General features: G+C 53.0%; 1 protein-coding gene and 1 pseudogene across 2 annotated transcripts in view; one reads left to right on the forward strand and one right to left on the reverse strand.

The window, feature by feature from the left end:
• Window positions 1-3,851: 3,851 nt before the first annotated feature.
• PTPRE (protein tyrosine phosphatase receptor type E) overlaps window positions 3,852-22,350 on the forward strand; it is a gene marked incomplete at its 5' end in the record, with an annotated part of 165,975 nt that continues 147,476 nt past the window's right edge. Inside the window, one exon of the mRNA XM_079702914.1 lies at window positions 3,852-3,904. Coding sequence (XP_079559040.1) covers window positions 3,852-3,904 — 53 coding nt within the window. The remainder of the gene's footprint in view (window positions 3,905-22,350) is intronic.
• On the reverse strand, window positions 15,204-15,922 carry LOC307052902 (S-phase kinase-associated protein 1-like; annotated as a pseudogene). The gene is made up of 2 exons: window positions 15,725-15,922; window positions 15,204-15,497 (listed from the first exon to the last, which is right to left on the reverse strand). The product of its transcript is annotated as an S-phase kinase-associated protein 1-like (transcript).

Raw genomic sequence — 22,350 nt, forward strand, 5'->3', positions numbered from 1 at the left:
AGGATAGATGGGTAATGTAAAAATGGAAAGTTCTGGATCCACTAGAGTTACTCATTCTGGCACATTCTAGAGATTGGAATAGCCATCCATCCTGAGTTTTCTCTATGTGGGGACAGGTCCTGAAATCAGTCTTCCTGGGCTTCCCTGGTGGCGCAGTGGATAAGAATCTGCCTGCCAGGGCTTCCCTGGTGGTGCAGTGGTTGAGGGTCCGCCTGACGATGCAGGGGACACGGGTTCGTGCCCCGGTCCAGGAAGATCCCACATGCCACAGAGCGGCTGGGCCTGTGAGCCATGGCCGCTGAGCCTGTGCGTCTGGAGCCTGTGCTCCGCAACGTTAGAGGCCACAACAGTGAGAGGCCCGCGTACCGCAAAAAAAAAAAAAAAAAAGAATCTGCCTGCCAATGCAGGCTACACAGGTTCGATCCCTGGCCCGGGAAGATCCCACATGCCACGGAGCAACTAAGCCCGTGCGCCACAACTACTGAGCCTGCGCTCTAGAGCCCGTGTGCCACAACTACTGAAGCCCGCGTGCCTAGAGCCTGTGCTCCACAACGAGAGAAGCCACCGCAATGAGAAGCCCACACACCGCAAGGAAGAGTAGCCCCTGCTCTCCGCAACTAGAGAAAGCCCGCGTGCAGCAACGAAGACCCAATGCAGCCAAAAATAAGTAAGTAAGTAAATAAATAAATAAATAAAAATTAAAGAAAAAAATCAGTCTTCCTTCCTTGCCCTGCTCTGTAGCCAACAGTCACCAAGACCTTCTGATTTTGTCTCCTAAATTTGAGCAAGTTTATGTTAATGTTTCTGGACAATGTTTAAAAGCAAACTCTGATTTCTGTCTACATACCAATTTTGCCTTTTTTGCTTATTCTTCTAGAGATCTTTTCTGGCCTCAGCATTTTAACTTTGACTGGCATCTGTTGAGCCCTTAAAGCATGACGGGCATTATCTGGGTTACTGCAGAGAAATGCAAAGGCCGGGTCCTCCAGTAAAATGGAAGATGAGACACATAACTATAGTTAACATTACCAGTCACAGGAAAACTGCCTCCAGCTGTGTTTTAAAGGAAAGGAGCTGCATGGCTTGGTGAAGAGGAGGAGGTGAGAGACAGGTGGGAGGATGGCGTATGTGAAACCGATGGTGGTTTAAACAGGAAGTGCGTCAGGGGCTAAAGAGGAAGCTGTGGAGGTAAAGAGGGCCATGTCCTGGGGTCATGAAAGATGAGAGTACGGAGGTGTTCAGGATGGCAAGAGGCTGGGGCTGGTCCTCAGAGCCTAGGAGGGGAATAAGGGAATTGATTCTGATGTCAGGAGGGGCCTTGAGCCCATGAGAGGTGGAAGGAAGATGGATACGGAGGATCAAGGGGCTTCCGAATGGGAATCAACACAACCCTGGATCGATGTCTCTGACGACACACTCTTGTACGACAATGATGAATGTCTTCAGACTTCAGAGGTGGAGGGATATTGCTTAATTCTGGGAAGAATCGCTGGGGTCCAGCAGAGAGGATCTCACCCGGAGAGAGGCACCATCTGCCCCTCATCATGTTCCCCCAGCTGCTGACTTTCCAACAGCAGATGTCTGACAAAGGCAACTTGTTCCTCTCTTCTTGCATCACAGTCTCTGCCTCTGCAGCCCCGCAGGGTTAACAAGCAAAACTGTGCTCATCAGAGTTTGAAGTGATCGCCTCCTGTACAGAAGGCTGGCTCTGGAGGCCACCACGGCAGGGACATTGACAGCTGGGTGGAGTCACTGGGCTACCTAGCGCCACCTGACCTGGGCTGTTCCCCCAGGGCGTGCTCAGGAGGGAGCCGCCCACCTGCTGGTCTCCAGGGCGACCAGGCTGCCTGGCGCTGGGGCTGGCGCCCCTCCTCTGTTCTGTCAGCCCACAGGCTTTTATTGGGCACCTCCTGGCTATCCTGTTGCGTCAGGAGCTGGAGATGGAGAGTTGATGGGGAGAGGCACAGCGTGGACGCTCTTGGAGCTCACAGCCCTGAGAGAGGGGGCAGGAGGGGGCCATGACTGACGCCCTACAAGTGAACAAACCTTGTGAGAGAGGACCCGAGGGGAGGGGTGCAGGGTGACTTTCCAGAGGCAGTCAGGAAGAAGGCGCAGGCCAGGTACCATGGAGGGGAGTCTCAGGTGGGGAAGAGCTGGGCTCTGACCCTGAGAGACGGACCTGGGGGCTGGAGCCCAGGGAACCGGGTGAGGGGCTCAGGAGCAGCTGAGACGTCAGGCAGAGCCTCCCACGCGTTTGGATTTTGTTCGGAACGGAGGCTTTTAAGCAGAGGACTGGCAGCACCGGGTTCCATTTGTAGGGGTCCCCCTGGATGGTGTGCTTAGAATGGATTGCCTAAACAACAGTGAGTCAGAAGTTGGCGGACCACTGCAGTCATCAGATGAAGGCAGTGGAGTGGGGAGGAGGGGCACATTCAAGAGGCGTTTTGGAGCTAGAGCAGGAAGTAGACGTAGGGATGGATTCGAGGTGGGAGGGGAGGTGGAGATAGGATGCCTGCCGAGAAACAGAGTCAGAGCAAGAGTTGGGTCTGCCATGGTAGACAACCAGGAGGACCAGAGCCTGGAGGAGACCACCAGACGAGCTGTGCTTTTCTGGAGCTCCCTGCATAGACATGGTATTTAAAGTCCTGGCGCTGGACAAGATCCCCCAGGGACAGCATGGACAGGGCAAAGCAAGAAAGTTGAGTTCAAGTTCTCCACTCTTTGACCCCTCTTTACACCCTGTGGAAAGGAAGTTGCATTGTGGATGGTCTCAGCCAATAGGTGGCCATCCTCCTCAGCCTTTGGGGTCTACAGCTCTGTCCAGAACAGGTCCCAAGTGTCCCAGAAGGTGGTCTGCTGGCTACTGATACAAGGTGGGGTAACATACCCTGAATATCACCTTCTCACCATTGGTTCCTTCATTCACAAGCCATAATGAGTGAGGTCCCTGCAACAGGGATGCACTATCCTTCCTGAGGGCGGGGGCCTTGGACCAACGTGGAGGGCACAGCAGGAAGGCTCAGAACCAAGATGAGACAACATGTATCCTTTCTGCCCTTCCCCATGGAATCTCCTTTACTGATAGCTTGCAAGAGGTCACCTGGAAAGCCGTGCCCCAGGAGAGCCGGTCCAGACCCCTCTGGCAGTCGCTCTTCCTCCTGCGTGCACTGGATATCGCCTTAACGACAAGTAAGCCCTTTTCAACATCCACCAAGTGGCCGCCCTTATTCCCGCTTTACAGAGGAAGATACCAGGTCAGGAGATTTCCCGGCTCTCCCTACTTCTCCGAACCGGAGACAGTACAGGGTGCCTGCCCTCTGCTCTCCTGGACCGACTGCATGGCCCAGAGCTGGCGCCCAGCCACGCCACTTCCTGGTGTCCAGGACCAAGGCTGGGTAGGACGGGCCTTTCCCGCTCGTAAAAGTGGCTGTCACACCCTGACCCCCTACATGATGCCTGGGTCCGGGCACTGGGGCCCCGGCCAGGGTCTCCGCGCGGGGCACCAGCCTGGGCTAACGCCCAGGCTGGCCGGGTCCCGGCCGGGCGCCGGCCATCCCTGCGGGGCGGAGCCGCGGCCTCAGGTGGGGCGGGCGCCGGGTGCGCTCCCCGCGCCGGACACCAGGCGTCGCCCCCGCTCCTCGCGGCGCCGGGCCCCCGCCCCCGCCGCGGAGCCCGAGCCGAGCGGCGCGCAGGAGCAGCGGGAGCGGCCGGACAAATTTCCTGCTCGGCTGCGGGCGGCGCGGGTGCGGCGGCGCCCGGACCCCGCGGCCTCCGCGCGTCCCCACGACCCTCCTGCGCGCCCGGCGGGGACGGCGGGGCGCCCCGGAGGGCGGCGGGCGGGCGCCCGGGAGATGCGGAGCCGCCGCGGCGGCGGGATCGGCGCGACCGGACCGGCCCCCCCGAGGTGAGCGTGCGCGGGGTGCGGGCCGGGGGCCGCGCGCCCGGGGCGGCCGGAGCAGGCCGGGTACGCCGCCTCGGCCGCCGCCGCGGGAGGGGCCGCGCCGGGGTGCCGGGTCCCCGAGCCCGGTCCCTGCCGGCCCGCGGCGCGCCCGGTGCCAGCGTCAGGGGACCGCGCGACCCCGGCCCTCGGGCCCCGGGCCCCCCCAGCCCAACTTGGCGACCAGGTTGGCAGCTCTCGCGCTCCCTCTGGGTAAGCGGACCAGAGGAGCGTGTGTGTCTGCGGGTGGCGACGGCGCTGGGGGGACGGCGACAGGGAGGACGCGTGTGAAAGCAGACGAGACCGAGAGGGGGTGCCGAGCGGGTGTGTTGGGGGCTGCCGCACGCAGGGGTCGAGACGAGACGGGCGCCTTTGGAGGAAACGACTCCGAGTTGCACCAACTCCGGGAGGGCGTGCGCTGCTGTCCAAGCGCCCCTTGCCTTCCCAGGGAGAGGAGCGGAGTGGGATGCCGCTGGGGGCTCAGAGATGCGGCAGGGAGTGCGGAGGAAGTGGGCAGGCCCCGCTGGCCCAGGCCGGCCCGCGGCGTCAGCGGGGTGACCTGTCAGAGTTCCTGGGCCAGAGGGCAGCGCAACGGCAAGCCCGCGGGCTTCCCGGGACCATCTGGGAAAGGCCGGACAACCCCTAGGATGGAGAGGCATAGCCAAGCCCTGAGTGATTGTGCTGGACTTGACCTAAATTCCTTCCTGGCATGGCAAACGTTTCTAGAAAGGTGAAACAATTATACTGGCAGAATCGTGATATCGATCTGTCTCGGAAGAGGACCTCTCTACCAGAGTTTCAACCCAGGAAGCTCAAGGAAAGAGGAATCCGGCTCTGTGTGGGCTTGTATTCTAGAGTGAGAGGTGGTAGAACTGGATCAAAACCGGCAAAGGCTGGTCACGTGTTTCAGAAGTCCCTGGGCCCATGTCCAGCCATCTCCTGACCCCCGGTGCCTCTTGACCCAGGGTCCCTGGAGGTCTTTGTGTCTGGAAATGTCAGTGAATTCCGGCCTGTGCAAAACAGACTCATGCCCATATAAACTGTGGCAGGGAGGGGGTAAAGGGAGGGCCGTGCCTTTTCAGAACCAGAGCTCTCAGCCAAAGGAGGGTGTGAAAGGGTGAGTGCCGGTGGCCCAGGCTGCCTCCTGACTGCCATGGTCACTCATCCTTCGTGGTATGGGGCAGAACTCTGTGTGCGAATAGGGCTGAGGTCTGGGCTTTCTGAGCACAGGCTCTAAGCCTTCGGGGAGCAAAGGGCCAGGTGGTGACATGAAACAGGCCCTTCCCCGATGTGACACTGCCTCTGACCGTGATCTCAGGGGCTGAGGTCTTTGTTCATTGGTGTTAGTGATGCCCGTGAACCAGCAACTGCCCCTCCCCTCCCCACAAAATCCCCAGACTTTCCACGTGTCAATGAGACTTAAGAGCTAGATTTGTCCCTGTAGAAGGCCAGGTCGTTAGATGCATCCAGATGGTTTTAGATTTAAAGCCATACCTACTTAGCGCCCCCAGCCAAGTGAGTTGTGGGCAGTGGTTGAGGAAGTTCATGTTACTGTCACTGTGATGCCTCCCGGGACCCCTGTGGAGGCACAGAGGGAATGTGAAGCATTGTGGTCAGGTCCACAAGCCCTGCACGGGGACCACCTCTCACTTCTGTGGAGGGACACCTGGCCCCGAGATGGCCAGGGACAGTGCCTCCAAGGAAGCCTCCCGGAGCTCTGTGTCCTCGTGCTTTACCCCTTCCCGTCCAGGGATGTGTGTGTGAGCAAATCATCAACCCCTGAGAGCGCTGCAGCAGCTGTAGGATGGGGGTCCGGGGTCCGCAGGGGGGGCGTATTGAAGGTGGATGTGTGAGAGTTGACAGCAGTTGATGGTTGGTTAGCAATGAAGCTGGAATGTGAAGGTGGGTCTCCTTTGAACTGTGCCCCCGTTGGTCCACTTGTCTCTCCTTCTGCTGCCATCATCCCAGTCCAAGCCATCCCCCCCCCACCTTTTTTTTTGCCGTACGCGGGCCTCTCACTGTTGTGGCCTCTCCCGTTGCGGAGCACAGGCTCCGGAGGCGTAGGCTCAGCGGCCATGGCTCACGGGCCCAGCCGCTCCGCGGCATGTGGGATCTTCCCGGACCGGGGCACGAACCCGCATCCCCTGCATCGGCAGGCGGACCCCCAACCACCGCGCCACCAGGGAAGCCCAAGCCATCCCCCCTTTTAACAAAACTCCCTTCTTCCAGGTCAGAGGCACATCCTAGCCCAGACCAGTCCTCTGCGACTCCCAGGCTCAGGTGCCCACTCTCCCTTTCTTCTGGGATGTCAAATGCCCCCAACTCAACATGTCCCAAATCAAACTTGTGAACTCCCCTGACCTAGCCCAACACTTTCCTAATGTTTTCTTTATCCGTCTAGTCTAATCACACCAGCCTCCACCCTGCTGTGGAAGAACATGCTGGATTGTCATTTCCCTGAGGACCATACTGTGTCCTCTGCGCCCAGCCAGGCAGGTACCTGACAGGAGGCTCTAAAAACTATCATTGGACGAATTGAAACATTTTAGGAGTGTGTCTGCGGATGTAGGGGAGTTTGTGTCTTTTTAGGGGATGTCCGTTGTGGCTGATAGTCAGCCACTCATTTTTTTTTTTTTTTAATGTGATTGAACTGGATCCTGGAGAGATAAGAGAGGTCTGTCTAGGGACCACATTGACAGTGTTTCTGGAGATGCCCGACATACTTGCTAAAATGACTGTCTGAACTGGACCAGAGTGACCCCAGATGACCTCCCAAGGAGGCGGGTTGGAGATCAGTCAGGAGCCCCATGGACACCACCCTCCGTTCCTTTATTTGACATGTCTTTTTAGTTTATAATGTTTGCGTTACACTTACAGAGGTTCTGCTGTCAAAACAAGAACAAATATATCCATTAGGCTAAAGACTGGCCTTCTTAATATTTGATTATCACTAGGAAGAAATTGCGTGTCCCAAGATCGCCTTTAGCACTTCTCTTGGCGTGCCATCTCCTAGTGAACCAATGGCTGGCTGTGTGCTCCCTGAAGGCACCCCTGTGCTTTCCAGATTTTCAGAGATGGAGCCTGCTCAGCCCCCTACTCTGAATCTCCTTCCCCTTTATCTCCATCTTCGGGACTCCTACTCATACCTCAAGGCCCACAAATGCTTGTCTCCACAAAGCCTTCCTAAGCCCTCTCCATAAGAGATATCTCTCTTCCTTTTAGTTCTATAGAAGGTTACCTGTCCTGAAGCAGCTATGAGAATCTGTTTTGATTTCCAGTTGACTTGTTTATCTCCTCTACCAGGTCATTTGTGTTTTCAGGGTGGAAGGTATGTCTCTGAGAGCCTGGGCTTTGCGTTCAGGTATGGATTCAAATCCTGGTTCTGGTATGACCTTGGCTGAGTTATTCAAGATTCATGCCTCAGTGTTCTCTCCTCTAGAATGGGAGTGATAATCTCTACTTCACAGGACTGTTGTGAGAGTGACAGTTGATGCATATAAAGTACCAGGCACATGGCTGGCACTCCGTAAACTGTGGTTATTAGTCCCCTCCAATACCCGAGGCTGTGTATTGCATGCAGTAAGAAACAGTGATGTTTGAATGAATAAATGAACAAACTCAGAATCCACATGAGTAGATAGATACCTTTTGTGTGCCTTCCACAGTGCTAGATCAAATCAATACGGTGGGCCATGCCAGTTAACTTTATTTTTTTGCGTGATAATTTGAAAGGTGATGTAAAATTTGCGTGATTAAGTATTTTAATCTGTGCTCTGTGAACAAATCCATTCTTTAACACACGCCATTGACTCTTCAATGTGTGAATGATCTGGTAGGCGGAGATGCAGTGTTTTATGTGCATTAGCCTGGGTTCCTGGGCTGGAATAAACCAGGCTGTGTGCCAGATGCAAGTGAGCCAAACCCGGCCTCGAGAAGTGGTGTGGTCTGGAACCAGCGTGGCCCCAGGGTCAACAGAATGGCTTCTAGACGAGAAAACAAAGGCTGTGACACTGTGGACTGCCCCCCAAACCCTCAGAGCTTCACTTTTCTTACCTGCAAAGAGAGATGTGTGGCACTGGGCCATCCCTGAGCCCCTCCCAACCCCAGTGTGCTGATTGATTTCACCCATCCACGCTGGTGCAGGCGGTGCTACTGCCGACCGCACGCCTGGCTGCATCCACAGCCGGGCGGCCTCCCGTTCCTGGTTCATCGCGGGGGCCACATCCTCTCTGCGCTGGGTACCAGATCTACCCAGAGTAGCACTAGGCTCATGGGTATATCCAGCATGGCGTTAGTTTTACATGCTGACCCCAGACATACCGAAAGGCTTTTTTTTGGAAAGTTAACGTCTCACTGTTGTGTCACTTGGGTTTTTCTCCAAAAGCAGAGTGCTGGATAACATTCTAGATGGTTGGAGTTTTAGATCAGCTGCACCGGAGGAAAACGGGTTTCCTTGAGTTTTACTAAATCCTCCAACAGATATGCAGGTGTACGGCTGTGGGGCTGGGGGAGCGTCTGCCGGATTCAGGCTGGGAGACCCCTAGTTTGGGGATTACCAAACTGGCTTCCTTTTCTTCTCTCAGTCTGGCTGCTGTTCCCCAAACCTTGTCCATCAAGGGCCGCCCCAGGTGTTCTACCTGGGGAGTTTTGATGTGGTTCGCAGCCTCTTTGAACTCACACGGCTCCCGGCCCAGAGCCAGAAACGTGAGCCTGATGTCTTTCTTTCAACTGTGCAAATACTTCAAAGGAGTTGTCAAAGCCTACGAAATAAAAAAATTTAGCAATATCTTTCAGAAAAACAAACATACCCTTTTATATTGATTCCCAGCGAAATAAGAAGCAAGTAAATATATGTTTTTTTAATGTGTGTTTTTAAATAGGTTTCAAATATAATCAAGAGTATATTGGATGAGAGATCCAAAAAGGTGACAACGTTTTCTTTCTCCCTGAAACAAATATAAACTCCAGCAGGGGACAGAGGAGAGTTTGAAGGAAAAAAATGATCCTTGGTTATGTGCTAAAAACCTGAAGCGTTTTGGGCAGGTGTTTTGCTGTTCTGTTTATTGGGTGGGGAATGAAGAATTGATAGGAAAACTTGTCTGGACCCCAAGTCTGGGTTCCAGCAATGCTAAATATGATCTGGCAGAAAGGCTCATGCCGGAATGAGTGTTCGGCGTTCAGCCATGCTCCCCGGCAGGTGCACTGGCTGCGTCATCCTCTCCAGGGATGCTGGGTTGCTCGCCAGGTGCCTGGAGCTCACAGGGCATCCAGGCTTCCAAGAGAAGTGGAAAGTGGAGCAGTGGAGGGAGGGGAGGAAGTGACAGACCCGAGTGTGAGCTCCCGGGCAGCGGAGGAGGCTCTATGCGTAGGGCTCCCCCAGCAGTGATTTTACTCTGTCTGAGAACCAGCAGTGGATCTGAGCCCCGGGCTTTGCTTTTCACTGGCACGTGCCCAGCCCAGGACTCAGAGCACAGGCTTTGGAGCAGAGGGATGGGGTCAGGCTGGGGCTCTTGACACTGAGGCTCTGGGCAAGTGACTTACTATCTCCCAGTGTGACCCCTCCTCTTTCTGCTGGGGACAATGACACTTCCCAAACAGGGTTGTTATGTGGATGGATTGAGGTCACGTACAGAGAGCACGGCCTCCTGCTTACCAGACGGTCACTGGTACTGCTATCACGTCCAGGAGTCCAGGGGCGACAGGACTGGCATCAAAGGCTCGAGACGATCTGAGCTCTGATTTCTGCTCAGCTGCACTTGCTTGTCCTCAAAGCAAGTCACTCCATTTCCATTCTGTAAACACAGGCATTTTTGGTTATTAACATCCTTAAATCTATTTGGTCGTTTCCAGCTGAAGATTAGTCAACGATTTTTGTACTAGGGAGCAAATTACTTCCATCTTTCTTCTCAGCTAAGATTTTTGGACGTCCTGTCGCCTAGCTCCTTGGTTACAATGTGTTATTCTGAGTGACCTTTGTACTCAGCCTTGTTATTTTGTTTCTGACCCCCAAAGGACTTGGCGTTTTCAGGCTGTGTCCCAGGGACGGGGCTTCCATGGGTCTGCTCGGCTGAGTTCAGCAGACTTGGCCTTGACTCCTTTGTCAATATGCACGCGTGCCGGGGGTGGAAGCCCGCTGGGGCAGAGCCCGGCCAGTGCCAGCTCCTGTCCCAGCAGGTACCCCGTTAAACCGTGGGAGCTCCGGCCTCCCTTTCTTCCTCTCTGGGTCAAAAGGCTGGCCTCAAAGGGGGACACCCACTTCCATGATTTGATGTCACAGCCCTGGGGCTTCCCCTCCCTCACTCACCAGTCTGGCTGGATTCTTGTCACCGGATAAAGCTTTTCTCTGGTCGTTTGAAATATGGCTCAGGAGGGGCTTTGAGGGCTTTGAGGACACCAGTGGTCAGTTTTTCTTACGTCGCAATTTTCCCCAGGGCTGGCCTGCTCTTAGCCATTTTATACTAATCCACTTGTTACAAAACAGGGGAACTATCAAGATACTCAGCTTTTTATCTTCTAATGATTGTCCTCTGAGGAGGCCTCCAAGTTTTTCATTCCAGAATGGGAGCCCTGGATCCTAGTACCTGTAGGCAAGCGTTAAGGACCAAGGCATAGCCTGAGACGATTTCAGAGAGCAAGGGGGTGACCTGTCACTTCCATTAGGGGCGGAGCTATCATTTAGACCCAGACACACTGCATCTCAGAAGCGGAAGCTCTCTCAACAATTCCAGGGGCGCAGGGGTAGGGAGTCAGTACGAATTAACAAAAAGTCAGGATACTTGTATCCTTTTATGACATTCAGGGATTTACAGTACCTCAGTCTGGGCTCACAAAATGTTGCCTTAGGGCACTTGCTTTAATGACCAGAAGACACATAAATGCTCTTTCAAAGAGATTAAAATACTTTAGCTTCTTAAACATGTAAAAATAAACCCATCTTAGTTGCACTAGGACATTGGCTAATCAAAAGAAACTCTCCTTTGCAACCACATTATTTCAGGTCATCTCAAAACCTGCCTGGTTACTAGTAAAAGTATTCCTTGTAATGAACGCTTTTCTTCAGTAGGTGGTTTTTCTGGCTCTGAAAGTGGCCCTAGTTTTGTAAACAGCCGAACATTTAAGTCCTGGACATCAAAATGCTTTGAAACAGTCACCCCGTCCTTCAAGTTCAAATACAGTTGGCTCAGCACTGTCTCCTCCTGAGCTTCTGGCAGCACTTCATTAAGTGCATCAGTAATTCAATAAATTACTTTTCGCCAGTGTTGCGAACATCAGCTAAAGTTCAGTCGTCTATTGGAGATGGTATCAGTCTGCTCATTTAAATTCCTTTGAGCAAAGTCCTGATTTTGGCCCAACATAATATAAGAATGCAAGAGCCAGAAATTTAATAATTTTCCACAGAATTGGGCCAAGCTAGGCCTATTCTTAGCCAGCCAGTGATATTCTTTCAAAGGATATTTCTTGGTTTTCATCAAATGTGGGTAGTATTTAAAAGAGTCTGTAAGGTCGTATAGAAGGGACAAATGGGGATTTAAACATTTATTGAGTATCTACGATGTACTTGCACTGGGCTTAACACTGGTGTTACAGAAAAGTCACAGTGCCTGTCCTATGGGTGCCCCACACCCATAGGCGGGCAAAATGCATCATTTCCAGGGCATATATAATGTAAAGGTGGATGCAGAGGTGGAACAGAGCTGTCAAGACGGGCTTTTGAAGCGGGGGCCTGGAAGGGCTTCACCAAATAGAGCAGGCTTCATTTTCAAGGATGTTTTCTTGGCAGCCAACAGGGCTAGAACATTCCAGACAGAGGGGCCTCCGTGTGCTAGCCCAGCGGTGAAAAGTAGCGTGACCTATCTGAGGAACAGCGGGTATCTGAGTGCCGCTAAAGCCCAGGGATGATGAGAGTGGGACAAGACAGATGGAAAAGCTTGGGATTCTCCAGACACTTCTAAGAGTCTGGGTTCTGTGTGATGGCCCAGCGGTTCTTAGCCTGTTTGAGCTCACGTCCTCCTTTGAGATTCTGAGGAAGACTACAGACTCATCCTGCAGAAAAATGCATGTGTCTACAGTTTGTTTGTTCTTACAGTTTCACACATGAGTCTTGCCTGACCAAGGCCCTGACGTTTTTGGCTGGGAAGACTGCTTTGCACCTGGCCAGATGCAAGATTAAGGGATGATGATAAGACCAGATTGTAGGCTGAGTTGGAGGTGCCTTTGGCGGGGAGCCAAGGTATTTGGTGACTAGAGGCAGGTGATTCTACTACGGAGAGTCTGCCCAACGAGGCTTGAGGACAGTTTTTCATCTTAAAACTGGTAATGACAATGTTTGTGCATCACCCTGCTAACAGTTTATCTTTCTTTTTATGAGAAATTTGGTTACAGCATACATTGTACATGGAGGATTGGACAGTATTCCTAATAAAATAACATGAAATAGGTCATTTAATGGTGGCTGTTGTCATCAGAGAAGCCGGCTCAGAGGAACTGTGGTAGGAGGGGCTCACGAACCTGCATGTGGCCACCGTTGGCCTCTGACAGGTATAGACTGGGAGTCACCCCACTCTCTCCCTGCACCCAGGACTCTTGCCTTGCAGACCTCAGTCTAGCTTGCTGCATCACATTTTAGGTTTCCTTTTTAAGTGGAGAAAAGCCAGATTTGAAGCAATGACGTTTATTAAAGGAGTGGAACACAGCAGCTGGGGGAGAGGCTCGAAGAATCATGGTCACTTACGCAAACCAAATCTGAGGGATGCTTAATGCAGCTGGCCCGCCCCAGCTGGTCAGCATCCTGGCAGTTGTCCCTCTGGCAGAAAGAGAGGAAAGACGCACACTTACAAGAGTGAAGAAGCCCGGCTGCCCCCGAGGAAGAGCTTCTGACAGAGGTTGAGTGCCTTTGCCGATTTCTTAGCCGGCCGGAGTGAGAACCTTCCCTGTAGATTTACACGAACTGGCCCAACTGGGAAACTCAAGTCCTGTCTTCCATGCCGGGGAAGGGGAGTTTTCCTGAGGGCTCCCTGGGCTGTAAAACACCCTTCAGAGTCATGGAGGTCAGGAATGATGGTGAGCCCCGCAATTGCATTGCATTAAAAATTCATTTTCTCGGGCTTCCCTGGTGGCGCAGTGGTTGAGAGTCCGCCTGCCGATGCAGGGGACACGGGGTTCGTGCCCCAGTCCGGGAAGATCCCACATGCCACGGAGCGGCTGGGCCCGTGAGCCATGGCCGCTGAGCCTGTGCGTCTGGAGCCTGTGCTCCGCAACGGGAGAGGCCACAGCAGTGAGAGGCCCGCGTACCGCAAAAAAAAAAAAAAAAAAAAATTCATTTTCTCAGGATTTCCCTGGCGGTCCTGCGGTTAAGACTCTGTGCTTCCACTGCAGGGGGCGCGGGTTCGATCCCTGGTCGGGGAACTAAAATCCACGTGCCGTGCAGCCAAAAAAAAAAAAAAAATTCATTTTCTCCCTTCATTTTACAAATGGAGCCAGGTCCAGGTACCTTTGTGTGCAGAACAGTGCCCAGGACGGACATACGACCTGGCTCAACACAACCACGGTTTTGTGCTCAGGAAACTGAATTCACTGCACACTAAAGAGTCACCCGTCCCACTGATTTTCATCAAATAAAAAAGAAAACACTTGGGCTTCCCTGGTGGTGCAGTGGTTGAGAGTCCGCCTGCTGATGCGGGGGACGCAGGTTCGAGCCCTGGTCTGGGAGGATCCCACATGCCGCGGAGCAACTAGGCCCGTGAGCTACAACTACTGAGCCTGCGCGTCTGGAGCCTGTGCTCCACAACAAGAGAGGCCATGATAGTGAGAGGCCCGCGCACCCCGATGAAGAGTGGCCCCCGCTTGCCACAACTAGAGAAAGCCCTCGCACAGAAATGAAGACCCGGGCTTCCCTGGTGGCGCAGTGGTTGAGAGTCCGCCTGCCGATGCAGGGGACACGGGTTCGTGCCCCGGTCTGGGAGGATCCCACATGCCGTGGAGCGGCTGGGCCCGTGAGCCATGGCCGCTGAGCCTGCGTGTCCGGAGCCTGTGCTCCGCAATGGGAGAAGCCACAACAGTGAGAGGCCCACGTACCGCAAAAAAAAAAAAAAAACAGAAATGAAGACCCAACACAGCAAAAATAAATTAATTAATTAATAAACTCCTACCCCCAACATCTTCTTTAAAAAATATATATATATATGTATATGCTGGGATAAACTGTAATGGAAAAGAAAATAAATGAATAAATACCAAAGCCAAGTCTACCTTTTTGCTTTAGACATTTTCTCTTTCAGAAGTTTGGGGAACTGTGTGAGCTCCCTGTTTAGAGTCTGAGGACAATGCCTGCCTTAGGTGAGCAGCCTGAGACTTGCCGGGGTCACAATGCCTGTTCCTGGTACCATGTCCTGACCGGGACTCAGCATCTTTTTTTTTTTTTTAATGTAACTTACTTTTTATTGAAAGTATCTTGCATTCGTGACTGATGCCTTCTGCGTTACGCCACACATTTTAACATTAAAGGTTAAATTATTTTTTACACACAAGTAGTGTTTATGGTTTTCCCCACATAGGATTACTGATTATAAAAAGATGACACACCATATGGGTCAAGTGTCTTTTTTAATTGAAAAGCCAGCAAACTGTCTAATTCTATTTCCTCTCAGACCACAAGCTGAGTAGTAACTGAGCCTCTAGCCAACATATTCAAAGCTGAGAGGATTAAAAATGCAAAAACACGTCCTCAGATCCAATTAAGGGAGCCCTGCTACATACAGGGTAATCAATACCGGTGGACTCCAGGAAGCTGGAAGACATTCTGATAACCCCACTCTGACAACATTTACCTCAAGTAGCCTTTTTCCAGTTTCCAACCCATGAATAAAGATAATACGTTGTTAATTCTATTTCAGAAAATTTTTTGCAGGTTGTTTTATTTACAATGCCAGCTTTTAAAAGTCACTAAACTGAAGTTAACTGGACAATAAACTAGGCAGAAATTGCTTTACAAAAAGAGGGAAAGCCCCAAATGCCACTTTCTATGGAGAACCCACAGTTCAGTTTTATTCAGAGCAAAGAAAAAAGAACTTTTGATCATACTAGAAGAAACTGAGCCATAAGTTTGGAATCTGTACTGAAACTACACGTGCAATGAGGACAGCATTCTGCTCATACAACTGATTTGCTGCTGCATTTGTGGACTGTTTTTCTAATATTAACAATGATAAAGCAGTGCAACTAGTATTTGGAACAATCCTTACAGTGTTACAGCATCAGACACAAAGTTTCACTTCTCCTCACACCACTGGTTCTCTTTGCGTACCTGGGCTTCCTCTTCTGCAGTAAAATCGTTTTTGATATTGAGTGTCTTTCAAATCTCCTCAGGAGTTTTCTCCTTGATCATATTGGCAGCAGTCTTGCAGGTAACATCAAGCAAACCTTTCATGTCTAAGTAGTTTGCTGCCAGTATAAGCTCAAAAAGTGTTCCTTGGTCAACTTTCAGGAATTCTTGGTCCCAAACAGGGATGTCATCTGTTCACTTTTCTTTGTTCTCATCATCCTCAGGAGGGGGAGGATCAGCCTATTGGTTGGGTGCACCACTGAATGACCTTTTTTTTTTTTTTTTTTTTTTTTGGCGGTACGCGGGCCTCTCACTGTTGTGGCCTCTCCTGTTGCGGAGCACAGGCTCCGGACGCGCAGGCTCGGCGGCCATGGCTCACGGGCCCAGCCGCTCCGCGACATGTGGGATCTTCCCGGACCGGGGCACGAACCCGTGTCCCCTGCATCGGCAGGCAGACTCTCGACCACTGTACCACCAGGGAAGCCCTGAATGACCTTTTTTAATATTGCTGCCTTAACGTTTGGCAAGGGGACTGGATCATCATCTCCTCCATCGTCCATTCCCAAATCTTCCAACATGGTCTTAATAGTCACAGATTGTTTCACAATTTCAACATCAACTTCAAATATCTATCCGTCAGAACTCTGCAACTTAACTGAAGGCATGGTGTTAGGACTCAAGGAGACGACGGGCCAGAGACTGATGAGAGTGGGGCGGCGTCTGCAAAAAGAAAAACAGACAAGCGGAGAACAAGGCCAACCGAGCATCCTTTTCCTGTTCTCACCACCCTGGTGGGCTGACCTCTTTATGCTCCCTCCTGTGTCTGACCCCCTGTTCAGTTTTGGGGCTTCGGGAAATGGGGGCCCCTCGTGTGGAGGCCCCGCATGAAAGCCTACCTTATGTGTCTGTTTCGACAGGAGTTGAACGTTCCAGCCTCGAGCAGAGTCTGGAGGTGAGGGGCTATGGCCTCACTGCTGGGCCTCCATCCTGTGTCTGCTTGGCCTGACTCTCGCCAGCCTGTTCCTCTGGGTGTGGTTTCGGCCCGGCCAGCTGCGTCCAGGCGGTATTTTAGAAGGCAGTCACGTGTGTTTCTTGCACGTGGCATGCTTTTGTTTAGCAAATGATTTATTGTTTGTTATAGTAAAATGCACATCCTGAATGGGCAGGCAGTGCCGGGCAGAAATCAATGACATCAATCCTCGTTATTTTACTTTGCAATGGATTTTTTTGTTGTTTCGTTTTGTGTCAGTATAGCAGTGATTTGTAAGTGCTTTACAGAGATTATGCTTTCTTTAGTGACCGGCAGCTTGGAGATTGGAGCAGCCAGGCTCGACGTGCTGTGTCCATTTTCAGACCTGGCAGGCAGGGAGCGTGGCCATGCTTCCCAGACTGACTTCTGAGCCGATGGCCTGAACGATGCTGGATGGGAATTGCTTGGCTGTGTGGATGTAATGGGCTTGGTTGATGGCGACTATGTGCATTGAAACGTGTGGAGTGATTGGTATCTGGTACCCTGGGGCTCGACCCCTGTTGCCAATGATACGAGACATCGGTTAGGTGCCCATGAGGAGAGTCCCTTGGCCTCCCTGGAGCCTGAGGGGGGCCTGCCTTCTGGGAGGAGCCCTTTGCTGCCTCCACTCTGAGCCTGGTTGAGGGTCCACTCTGTTCCCCACCCCCAGCCAGGGTACATATCCCCAAGGAGCTGGTGGGTGTGCAACTGCCCTTAGGTCACCACACTCCCCTCTGATCACTGGTGCTAGCTGGTGGGGGTCCCGGTGGCGGGGCGGAAGAAGCAGCTCCCATTACTGATGTGGCTGTAGCCTCCCGGGCCCGTCTGTGGGCGGGTCTGCTGGAGAGTCTGTACCTGGGTGTGGGCTGACCCTTCCTCCACGACTCCCCTGGCCTTCCTGGGGGCCCCAGTGCAGAGGAAGGTGTGATGTCGCCCCGCAGACTGGGAGAGGCGGGCTGTGTATTGTCAGGGATCTGAGGGTGTCAGACGTGGAGACACGGTTCATTCCACTCGGGTTCACAAGAGGCCTCCTTGACTTACGTAACCGAAGGTTCCGGAAGAGCGGGATCCAGTCGCTCAGCGTTGCCATCAAGGTCCGCCGTCCTTTCCCCTTTGCCTGCACAGGCTCTTTCCCCAGCAGCCTCTCATCCCCCCAGGAGAGAGCCTTTCCAGCAGGTGCAGCCGTAGACTCCCAGGTGGGTCTCCTTGGCTCTGATGAGCCAGGCCTCGGCCACTTGCCGTCCCCAAAGCTTGCACCGTGGCCAGGGCTCACCCTATTCTGACTGTCCAGGCTTGGGCCCTGTGTCCTGCCAGGGGTCGGGGGTGGAGCAGCTCCCTCCAGATCACCTTGGGGTGGGGTGGCTGGGGCCTTCAGGGGAGGGGAAGAGGCTGGACCACTCAGGGAGCAGGATGCGAGGACCCCTGGGCCTCCTGGGAAGGGTCTTGGAATCAGAGGAGGGACTTGGACTGGGGGAGGTGAAGGCGGGTTCTGAGGAAGGGGAGGTGGCTGATGAGGGGTGGGCTGGGGGCCCGGGGGGCCGTCAGTGGTCTCCTTCAGTGGGCCGTGCATCAGGCAGGTCCCAGAGCATCCTGCATGCCGTGAGGTCGGCAGCTGCATGTTTCACAGAGCTCCCCAGGGCATCCCGATGTGTGGCCAGGTGGAAGACGCCAGGGGCTTTTTGCAGGGGCCCAGGAACGAGGTCGGGACTCTCCACAGTGACAGAGGGCAGAGGGTGGCCCCGGAGGTATAGGCGGCCCCGTGGCTGCCTGGGCAGGTGGAGGAGAGGCACCGATTCCTCGCAGGGCCGACAGCGGGACTGAGATGGTTCCTGGTACCCACGGCTCTCAGGACTGAAATGCAGCCGTCGTCGGGAGGGGCCGGTCCCGAGCGCCTGCACCGAGGCGGGCTTGTGACCTCGGCGAACCCCCTTCGTTCGTGCTCCGCTCCCCTTTCAGTCCGGCCGCTTCTGTCCTAAAGGGGAGCTCTTGGGTAGACTAACCCACGACGAGCTGTTAGGGACTCGGGGGGCCAGTTTCAAGCGTTGCTTTTTATAAGACGACAGCTTGGGAAAGCCGAGGCCTAAACAGATAAACAGTGGAGGGTGGGATTCCCAGCAGCGTGCTGGTGATGGTGGAGGCTCCTGCCCGCGGCCCTGAAGCCCCAGGAGACTTGTAGTCACGTCCGTCCGTCCATTCACTCATCCGTTCAGCACATATGAACGGAAGACCTACTCTGTGCTGGGGCTCCAGTGCTGAACAGAATCCACGGGTCCTGCCCTTGCATCCTCTACCGGGCGCCTGGGCTTCCATGTCTGTCTGTCTGTCTGCCCCCAGGATTCCCCTTAGAGGCCGGTGGCGCCCAGCTCAGCCTTGCTCTGGGGACCGTGTGTGGCGAGGGGACCGCCCCGAGGTCCTGGTGTCATCCACGTGGGACTGAGAGGCTCTCCTGTGCCGGGAACCGTGCCCGCTTCCCTACCCCGTGGATCCGGAGCAGCGTGTGTTCATTAGGGGCCCCATTTCCACGTGGGTGTTGATGGCTGAGTGGCCGCCGCCTGGGACTGAAATTTTGCCAGCCTCTCTTTAAAGAGCCCATCTATCTTGTAGTGAATACAGATTCCTGCGACTCTCTTCCTAACCTTAACGTTCAAAGGAGGTCGGACTCGAAGGCCAAAGTGGGCGGCAGGGCCACCCACCGGCTGTGGCCGGGCTTGTCCCCCCCAGGCCCCCTTCTGCTCCCCGCTTCCCCACTCTGCTCTCTTGTGTTTCCCCAGTCTCAGCTCCACCCCTGGGGCTTCTTCTTCCAGAACCCCAGACCCCGCTGAGCTCACCCTCCCGCGGTGGGGACACTCGCGCTGTGGAGGGAGCTCAGGCCCTGACCCCAGACACCAGCCCCGCTGGTGGCAGTGGCCATGTCAGCGGCTGTGGCCTCGTGCCTCTGGCAGCTTTCCCGCCCGCTGCACGCCTGCTCAGACCAGTGGCCCCGAGAGCCGGCACTTCACCTTCAGAATGGCCGGCGTGCTGTTCTTTTGAAACGACTAACAGCAAAGCTAGTTCAAGAAATGCCCGTTGTTTCCTCCCTCCTATTACCCAGTCTCCAAAAAATGAAAAGATCCGATGGCCTCATCACATGAGGAGGCCAGGGGGACAGGCTTCCGGGAGCAGGGGCCACCCCGGGGGCTACAGGAGAGACCCTGACTCAGGCCCGAGGAACCACAGGTGCCCAGGGCTACGTGCTGCAAGCCTGGCAGAACCGAATAGCAGAATGATTTTGCCCAGCTGCTCCTGATTCGAAAATCATTTTAGATTCGTTTTAAGGGCTCCATGGAGAGTTTCTACTTTGGGAAAAATTCTATCAAGACACCCTAGCATTGGAGTCACAGTCTTTCTTTAATGCAATGTCCAAACCACACATAATGTTACTTCTTGTCACCTCTGGCAGGATCTGGATGAACCCGGGATTGGAGCTGACCTTCAGGTGGGGTGCCCACACCTTGCATTCATCTCCCGCTGCCTGATTTCTGGTCGGTGGGAGCTCAGCCCCTTAAAAGAGCGGCGTGGATCCTGATGAAATCCGTGCGATCGCTGCACTGTCTGGCCTGGCAGGCGGGCAACTATTTCCCTGCAGGAGGCTTAAGCTGGAAAATATCCATGACGAGTACAAGGCGTATTTGGGTGGAGGTTTAAATGCTGCGCCAAAATGCATAAAAAATACAATTAACCACGGTGTGAGGTGGACCATGTCTCTGAGAAACTGAGTGTCTGAACAAATCAGAGGAGCACGTGAGAACGACCTCTGAAGTGTTTTTATCGAGAAAGAGTTTGAGCTGGAAATGGGGTTGAGTTATAGGGTCACAGGCCTGCTTCTTCATCAGGAAGGACAAGGGGATGTTTTCAAGATGCGTGACGGGGCAGACGTATGTCTGTCGGAAGGATCTCACCAGTGGCCTACGGTCGGTATGTTCCTCTCTGCCCACCGTCCCTTCCTGTGTTCAGGGGGTATTTAATGACCCAAGCAATAAAAACTGCAACATTAACCAGCACAGCGTGGGTGAAGTGTTCAGTAGGGTCCCATTTGGTTACAGAACACAGAAACATTGGCACGGACCCCCGTATCTTAGTGCTTTCATCTTTCCTAAAAACTATTGATAATATATAATTTTTAAATCTAGAAGTTATCTAGTACAACTGTAGCTGAGCTCGCTAGAAGGTAGCTGCTTTAATGAATGAGCAAAGTGAGAAAACCTCAGCCATCAGTACCATTTCTATTTTAAGCAGAGGCATTTGGAGGAGTCCCTGGGATACTTTGAAATGCACATTCCCAGGTACCGAAGAGGTTGTCCTGTGGACTAAGCAAATGCAGCCTTCGGCAGTTTTGTCTCAGCTCACCTGTCTGAAGCTAGTACGTCTGAGGCTTGGCTGATCCACTTCCATGGCTGCCAAGCTGACGTCGCCTGTGGTCAGGAGGCCTCAGGGCCTCCCCATGTGGACACACATCCATAGGACAGCGTGAGCATCCTTATGACTGGCAGCTGGCTTCCCCCAGAGAGAGTGGTCCCAGAGAAAGCAAGGCAGAAGTTGCAGCATCTTAGCCTCAGAAGTCACAAGGTCTCTTCTGCAATATTCTACTGGTCACACAGCTTAGCCCTACTTATGCAGAGAAGGGTGACCAGCCCTTTCCACAGAGTGGGTGCTGGTGAGGAACCTTCCTTCGTTTATTATCCTGGGTGTATTAGTTGTGGCTTTTGGCTGTATGCCACAGAATTGAGAAAAGCAACTGGACAGAGGTTACTGAATAGTCCTTAGAATCAAATGGAAGACTGGAGAACCAGTTTCAGAAAAGGGGCAGGAACCCGAGAGGCTCACAGCCTGAACCACAGTCCAGGCCAGGCTACAGGACGTTTTGATGAGGATGTGGCCTGTGGTCCGTGGCTGCTGGGTCTGCTGGACATCGCTGCCCCTGGGCCCTCGCAGCTGTGGCCTCTGCCTGCAGCTCCAGAGCATCCCTGGATACACAGCTCGCCCGCAAGAGTCAGTCCTGGGTAGGATCGATTGTTGGAGCCTGCGTCACCTCCCTGCCAGAGTTTGGCTGCCGGTGCGTGGAGGTGGGACCACAGGTAGTATCCTGCACTGGGTGGAGCGCTTTGAACCACCGATGGTGCACGTAAGAGGGATGCCAGGAAGTAGGACAAGAGTTGGGGCTGCTAAGGGTGGCCCCCAAACACAGGCATTCATGCTGCCTGGTTTGTACTGAACTCAAGGGCTATTTTTGTCTCCAAGTAAACCCAGGATTACATATTAATATATTCCTGAAAAGTTATGTTAATTTGAATCGTGGTTTATATACACTGGCTAAGCTTAATACCTTTTAGAAGTCTGTAGATAATCCTTTTGTAAAGCAGCTAATCCTTTTAGGGAACAAATAATCACTTCTTAACAATTTTTTTTAAGGTCAAGACTCTATATATTGTGTTTTCTTTTTTTTTTTTTTTAATTGTGTTTTCTCAAGGCAGAGTATCCAACTTTTAGGTTTCCTCCTTTGTTCATAGTGAGGAAATGTTACAGCTTTATAGATAACTGTTTGCAATGTCTCGTGCTGTGTGAAAAAATAAACACTGAGGTTTTTTTTTTTTCATTTTCTCCTTCTCTACTGTAATTGATTGTCTTCTGGAAGGAAGTATAGGCTATTAAAATTTTTAAAGAGCTTGTTTTTATTTTGTTCTCACCCATGAGGCTGTTTTCATATGAGCATGCTTAGCCGTGAACGAGTAAAGAAACAAGCGTTTATAGTTGTTCTGTCTGGGAAGTCAGATTTGGAAAATTCACCTTTAATATTAGTTCTTTTTTCTTCTGTGGGAAGCTTTCACGTCACAGCAGGAATATTTGGTTCCATTTCCTAGAGCTGCTTTCACGTTTCCTGGTTAACTGAGTGCAGGAGCCTGGACAGCAGGGACGTGGAGCAAGACAGAGACATGGGCACTGCTCCATGTGACCTGGCGACAGGTTCCGTGTGTGCAGAGTAATCCTAGGGGTACAGGGGCAGGGAGAGCCAGCAGACGGGGAATGGGAAGCAGTCGGGAAGTGGCT

This window comes from Hyperoodon ampullatus (genome assembly GCF_949752795.1).
Source record: "Hyperoodon ampullatus genome assembly, chromosome: 1".
In the NCBI taxonomy this organism is placed as follows: domain Eukaryota; kingdom Metazoa; phylum Chordata; class Mammalia; order Artiodactyla; family Ziphiidae; genus Hyperoodon; species Hyperoodon ampullatus.